The 7266-nt window shown below is 34.8% G+C and overlaps 1 protein-coding gene across 1 annotated transcript; it reads left to right on the top strand.

Annotated features, from left to right (window-relative positions):
• Positions 1–254: 254 nt before the first annotated feature.
• Positions 255–6733, top strand: LOC101268130 (uncharacterized). The gene is made up of 13 exons (XM_004228396.5): positions 255–569; positions 664–774; positions 2458–2555; positions 3216–3299; positions 3438–3571; positions 3655–3727; positions 3816–3861; positions 3994–4103; positions 4184–4291; positions 4373–4432; positions 4680–4741; positions 5669–5981; positions 6425–6733. The coding sequence occupies exons 1-13, from the start codon at positions 338–340 to the stop codon at positions 6623–6625; spliced, it is 1632 nt and encodes a 543-aa protein (XP_004228444.2). The 5' UTR covers positions 255–337; the 3' UTR covers positions 6626–6733.
• The last annotated feature ends 533 nt before the right edge of the window (positions 6734–7266 follow it).

Below are 7266 nucleotides of genomic sequence, written 5' to 3'. Positions count from 1 at the left end.
ACCGAATAAAGCATTCAAGGGCTGTTTGTATTTTATTTGTTTTTTTCATCTATTGTGTTCTATATTTTTAATGAAGCCTAATTAATTTAGATTGTACCGGCTAGCAACACATTGTAGATGAGATACTTCGTCCGTCCTGTTTTATACATTTTAAATTATTAATTATTGTGACTTATAATACTTTTTACATAGTTTACGAATATATAAATTTAATTTCAAAAAAATTAAAAATTTCATACATAAATTTTCGATCAAACTTAAACAGTTTGACTCTGAAAAAACGAAAAGTGTCACGTAAATTGGAATAGACCGAATATTTGTTTTGGTATATACCTAAATGAAATTAAAAACCATATCCATATATATCCTTTCCCTCCCAAAGATATTAAAATGGCTTAAACCAGAACTCGGGAAGGGGATAACAATGGCAGTTCCTCAAGTTCTTATCTTTAAAACCCAACTCAATATTCGTAGCCCTTTTATCCGAAAGAGCAGCTCTGTTGCAGCAGTAGCTGTTGAACCAGTAAAAGTATTAAAGAATCGATCTTATAATGCTTCAGATGGAAAAGGTAAAATTTGATGATAAAGTTTCAATTTTTATGGGTTTTTTGAGCTATATATTGTGAATTGGAAGTTTGGGGTGGTGATTTTTCATTAAAATAGGTGATGGGGATGCACCAAAATGGAAGAAATTGAGTTCAGAAGAACTTGGAATAAGTACATCAATGATTGCGAAACCTACAAGATTGGTTTTGAATGGGCTAAAGAAAAAAGGTATGTGTTCAAGATTATTATTTGATTATTTACTTGTTTTCTTTTGGGTTTTTATTGTGTTGTTGTTGATGTATAAATTTATTCAGTCTTACAAGGTAGAAAAAAAATGAGTTTTTTTCTTGAAGTTTTACTTTTTGTGAATGTGTAATCAACCACAATTCAGAAATTAGCATATATATGTAAGAATTTGTTGTAAATTGCACTTTAGGGTGTGTTTGGTACGAAGGAAAATGTGAATGATTTTCTGGAAAATCTTTTTTGGGATATAAATGAGTTTCTTGCTTACTTTTTTTTTTTTATGTTTGGTAGGTAAGAAGAAAATATTGTACCAAAAATATTTGTATATAACTTATTCAAAGTTTCAAACACTATGGGGATGGGAGTGGAGGTAGGGGTGGTGGGAATGGGGGTTGTGGGTGTGAGTGGCGTGTGTTGGAGGATAGGGAGGAGACAATTGATGTGCAATATTACTTGTTTTCCGTATTTTCATCATTTTTAAGGAACTTGTTTTCCTAGAGAATACTTGTATTGCAATTTGCAAGTTTGGTGATGTAAAGCATTAGGCTGATGTGGAACTAAGGCTGAATTCATAGGTCATCCCCAAGAAAGAAAGTTTCAAGCATCTTAGGAGGGTTTCAAATATCTTGGATCTATAATCTAATGAAATGGGGGAATTGGTGATGATGTCACACACCATATTAGTGCGGGGTGGATGAAATGCAGGCTTGTATCCAAAGTCTTGTGTGATAAGAAGGTGACCCCAAAACTTATAGGTAAGTTCTATAGAATGGTGGTTAGACCAACTATGTAGTAAGGAGCGAAGTGTTGACCAGTTAAGAACTCCTATGTTCATAAGATGCAAGTTGTGGAAATGAGGATGTTGAGATGGTTCAAACACGTGAAGAGAAAACTTACAAAGGACCTAGTGAAGAGGTGTGAGAGGTTGACAATGGTGGGTTTATGGAGAGGTAGAGGTAGGTTGAAGAAGTATTGTAAAGAGGTAATTAGACAGGACAATGACACATCTTCGGCTTGCTAAGGACATGACATTAGATTGGGGGATTTAGAGGTCGGAGACTAGGGTAGATGTTTAGTAGGTAGAGTTCCACAGTATCTCACTTTCCAGTGGGATATGCCTGTTGGTAGTTTGGAGCATGTGTTTGCTTTCTCTGCCATACCAGTCCTATTAACATTATTCACGGTTTTTTGTTCTCCGGTTTTTTTACTATCTGTTGTTCCTAGTAATTCGGTTAACGAACTATTTAGTTGTTGTTAATGTTCCTTTACTTCTGAATGTTATGTAATGCTTGCCACACTATCTTCCATGGCTTCTTCACTTTCATATTTTCTTTTTCCCTTACTGCTTTGAATTGTTCTTCTTTAGAGGGTCAATCAGAAACAACCTCTCTACCTCGACTAGGTAGGGATAAGGTTTGTGTACACCCTATCCTCTCCATACTCCACTTGTGGGACTACATTGGATTTGTTGTTATTGTTGTTGTTTACCTAATGAAAATGTTTTCAAAAAATTTTGATCAACCAAACATCGGAAAATTGAAAAAGAAGTTCTGGAAATGTTTTCCTTTGTACTAAACACATCCTTAGTCTTGCTCTTTGGAACAGTATGATTCTTATTCTCCTCCTTGTGGCCTCACCTTTCCTTTTTTTATTTGTTTTTGGCAGGGTTTGAGGTCTACCTTGTTGGGGGTTGTGTTAGAGATCTTATACTGGACAGAACTCCAAAAGATTTTGATGTATTAACATCAGCTGAACTTAAAGAGGTTAGCTGCACTGCAGTTTTTTATTGTTAAATGTAAGTTATATGATAACTAGCAACAAGAAAGTGCTGTGAGGTAATTACAGAGAAAGTATTACTGCATGAAGTACATGAATCGCACTGTTTTTTTTTTTTTTTTTTATGTTTTTGTCTTCTTAAGATTGTTTTAACTTTTATAGATAGGATATGAATTAGAAGGGAAAAAACTGTCAATTTGGGGTAGCTAAAGATTTCCTGTTGGTTAAACCTAGTGCTCAAATGGTACCCTATCTTCTTAAATCTATAACCTTCTATCTTTTTTTTAGTTCTATTAATAATGATATTCTCTTGTGTAGTCTTGAAAATTGAACCTTAGTTTCATCCTTTACTAACTTTTGTGGCAAGATGGACTTTTGATGTCCTCACAGACTTATTAGGAATTTATGAATATGGGGTTGTTAGCGAATTTGTTTTATGGGTAGGGAGTAGCTATGATATTTTTGAAGAGTCCGAGCAACATAGCTAATAGCTGAGTAGGAGTAGCGAGTTTGCTTTTCTATATTTTTGAAGAGTCCGAGCAACACAGCTGAGTAGGAGTTATTTTGCACTCAGAAGGTTCGAACACGTGGTTATTTAATGATGAAGCTGAAATTTGGCTATCTGTGATGCAATTAATCATGTGCAGGTACTAAAAATATTTCAGCGTTGTGAAATTGTTGGAAGGAGGTTCCCTATATGCCATGTGCATATCGATGATACCATTGTGGAGGTTTTTCTCAAGCAAAATCTTTTTCTTGGTTTGAAATTTTTTCCTTTTTTAGTAATCAAGTAAACTCATTACGAGTGTTAAAAGTTTCTGAGGTATCTTTTTGAGTATTCACCTCTTTCGATTCTTTGTCCAAAGCAGGTTTCGAGCTTCACTGCGACTGGGAGGAAGTTTAAGAGGAATGGCTATAATATTGTTCGAAGACCTCCTGCATGCAGTGAAGCCGATTTCATTCGTTGGAAAAATTGCTTGGCGAGAGATTTTACTATCAATGGGTACATAAAATAGATATGTTAACCATAAGCAATTTTTTCAGTATTTCAATCTAGAAAACTAAAGAAGGATTTTTGTATTGTAGATTGATGTTTGATCCATTTACAAAGATAGTCTATGATTACTTGGGCGGACTGGAAGATATTAGAAGGGCTAAAGTGTGCATGTACCTTTTACAGCTTTTTGTTCTCGTTGTTTAACGTCCTTTAATAGTGTAAATTGTGCTTAGCCTAACTGCATTTGCAGGTGAGATGTGTGATTCCTGCAAATGCTTCTTTCATTGAGGACTGCGGTAATCTAGACTATCCTTTGTTCTTGTTAATATTTGTGTCGTTCTTCTGGGATCTTATTTTTTAGGATCTGCCAATTGTGGTTGGTAATATCCAATTAATCTTTGCATTAATCTCGGGCTGACTTCTTTTAGCTCGCATTCTGCGTGGAGTAAGGATAGCAGGCCGTTTAAGATTTCGTTTTGCTCGAGAAACAGCCCATTCTATAAAAGAATTAGCATCTTCCATATCTAGACTTGATAAGGTAAGTTAATTATATACTTTTACTTTTTCTTGTCAACATAAAATATTTTTTGAGCCTATTCTTTTAATCGCATGATATAGGGAAGAATCTTGTTGGAAATGAATTACATGCTGGCATATGGTTCTGCAGAAGCTTCATTGAGATTATTATGGAAATTCGGACTTCTAGAAATTCTTCTACCAATCCAAGTATGGAAATCCAACCTTTTTGCATTCATGCTACTTATACTAATTATTACCAAGTATCTAATGTATCACTCTATTTGGCAGGCTTCCTACTTCATTTCCCAGGGTTTTCGAAGGCGTGATAAGAGATCGAATATGCTTCTGGTAAACAGGATTCTATGTTGATATAGTTACATGCATCTTCTACACGTTCAGGAAATATGTTCTCTCGTTCAGAATGACTAATTTAGATAAAGAAAGGGGCTAAAAAATTGTCTCCCAGAAAATATAGTTCTCTTTAAATTTCTGTAGGTGCAGGAATTAAAGGTGGATTAAAATTGAATTTTCCAGTTGTGTGACGTGTGTTGTTATTTGTAGCATGCAATCACATCTTCATGTTGACGTTATGCAGACTTTGTTTTCAACTCTGGACAACCTTCTAGCACCGAACAAGCCTTGCAACTCTAGTTTATGGTGAGAAACTATTTCTTCTTCCGATTTGTTACTTGCGTTTTCCATTTTCCAAATTCCATAGATCATCTATGGCGCATAGACTCTCCTGCTTTGATGACACTTCTTTTGAACCGAGGGTCTATCAGAAATATCCTCGCTACCCCACAAGGTAGGGGTAAGGTCTGTCTACATCGTACCCTTCGACCCGACTTGTGGGATTACACTGTGTTTGTCTTCTTGTTATTATCCATAGCTCAAAGAATCTGAAGCAGCAATCTAGAACATAATCATTATGAAAGAATTTTAATGATGCTGCAAAATTTTCATGTTTGTTTGCATCCCTAAAATAATTTTTAACTTTTTTACGTCTAGACAGTGCAAGTATAATACTGGAAAAAGAAGAGCGGACTATAGTAAAACTAAAACAATTTGTTTAATATAATCGAGAATATGAAGCTTTCATGAAAAGCTGAATTGGAAAAACCAAAAGATATAATATTCGGAGAATTACTGATTAAAGCATTGATTTGCGCTATAGTATTTGATCAGATTCTGATGGTGGAGCCTGAGGTAACATGAGATAATTCGTTTGACCACTCGTAATATGAATGAGTTTTGTGAAATGTTACAGCTTTTGTAATGATGCTATCCTTGTATATACCGTCCAGCATTCTCGTGTTGCTGGTCATCAGTAAAATATAGCTGTTTCACAATTAGAAAAATGAAATGTGACAACTTTTATCTTGAGAAATAGAAATTGAAGTTATAGTAGAGAATGTGTGGACTTATTTTTCGAACTGCAGATATGAAAAGTTATATGCCCGTGTTATCAGTATTTGGCTGCACATACATGTTTGATCTACGGCATCTCATGGAAGTTATCTGCATCTGCTTATAGATTATAATTTTTTGTTTCCGACTCATCAGCTTAAATAATAATTCTTTTAGGATTGCCATCTTAACATTCCATAAAGCACTGGTGGACAAACCGAGGGATCCTTTGGTTGTTGCTGCCTTTAGCATTGCTGTTCATTGTGGTGGATCGTTATCAGATGTGTTGGGAATAGTGAGAAAGATCTCACAACCACACGATACAAGGTTTCCTGAGCTTGTAGACCAAAATATTGAGTCGGATGAAGCATTATTGGATGAGATGATGGATCTTGCCACTTATGTCGAAGCTGCATTGCAAGAGATGACCGATGAGCATGTTGTTTCCCGAGCTCTGATAGATTATCCTAAAGCACCGAAGTCAGATCTGGTGAGTAAGAAGTTTCTGCACGAAACCTTTTCTAAACAGCACATATTAACTCATTCCGACTTCCAGCTTCATGTACATGATCTGGTAGGAAGTTATCCCGGCATCAGTTATCCCACCATTTATACCTTAGTGATGAGATAAGTTATCCCATATACATGGTGGAATAACTTATGCTGGGATAAGTTGTTCTCAACCAAACGATCCCTAAAATGGTATGTTCGGTATGGTGGAAATTATTTTCCAATTTTTCTACGTTCGATTGGTCAATCATTTTTTGGAAATTCTTTAGGAGAAAACAAGTTTCACGAGTGGCATTCCTCAGTTATTTGTCCTCCCCACCGTCCAACACACCTCATCTTCATCCCCACCCTCGTAGCCTCCATTTTATGTCTTCATGCAGCTGTTATTGATGTTTTTTCTCACCTTCCCATTTCAATCTGCAGGTGTTTATCTCATGGGCACTTTCACAAAAGGTCTCTGCAATATTTGAGTGTGTTAGAAAGGGAAAGGAGAAGGATTTTCGACGAAAACGAGGCCGTAAAATCGAGTATGAATCCCTAGCATTAGGAAAATTGCTTGAAGTTAGACATATTTTTGCAATGGTTGTTTTTGATACTGTGTTTCCTCCTCATCTCAAAGACTAAGAATTATTTTAGACAGTTGTGCTACATATATTATCATAACATAACTTGCTTGTTAAAATTCAATTTATTTTTTTGTATATGGGGTAAAGGTTTTCTATTTGGATAAAAGGCTCAAAATAATCCTTTATTTTGATTTCAAAATCAAACTCATTCCTCTCGACTTTTTATATGGAGCGCTAATAGTCCTCATGTTAACGTTATAGCACACGATACAATGAGTTGGTTTCTTTGCTTCAAATAAAAAATATAATATATCTAGAATTTATACTACTTATGATATAATTATATCTAGTTATAGCATTACTACATGGATGAATTTGCATAAACAAAATTTTATCAAAAATATCGTTCCATATCAATTATACGTGAATAATATGTTTCTCTCCTTTTTTGGGAGTTTATGTATTTATATAGCCATCTTTTGTAATTTATGACTGCTAATTTTGCCTTTACCTCTATCAATTTGTAATAGTACTCTAACTCAATTGCATTTCACAATTCAATGATTTTGAATTTTTTTCAAATTTAACATCAAATGCAGCTATAACATATTTGTTATTGCTTCTAGCAAACTAATAGATAAATCCACTACGGCAAATTTCCACTTACAATACATAATACAAGGAGAAATACTTTGAGTC

This window comes from Solanum lycopersicum, chromosome 1, assembly GCF_036512215.1.
Source record: "Solanum lycopersicum chromosome 1, SLM_r2.1".
NCBI classification, from domain to species: domain Eukaryota; kingdom Viridiplantae; phylum Streptophyta; class Magnoliopsida; order Solanales; family Solanaceae; genus Solanum; species Solanum lycopersicum.
This window is presented reverse-complemented; position numbering and strand designations above follow the sequence as displayed.

Coding starts and splice junctions, on each gene's coding strand:
- LOC101268130 (XM_004228396.5), top strand. CDS start 338: ATGAAATTAAAAACCATATCCATATATATCCTTTCCCTCCCAAAGATA. Junction 3,572..3,654: donor AGAGATTTTACTATCAATGG/GTACATAAAATA, acceptor TTTGTATTGTAG/ATTGATGTTTGATCCATTTA. Junction 4,104..4,183: donor CCATATCTAGACTTGATAAG/GTAAGTTAATTA, acceptor CGCATGATATAG/GGAAGAATCTTGTTGGAAAT.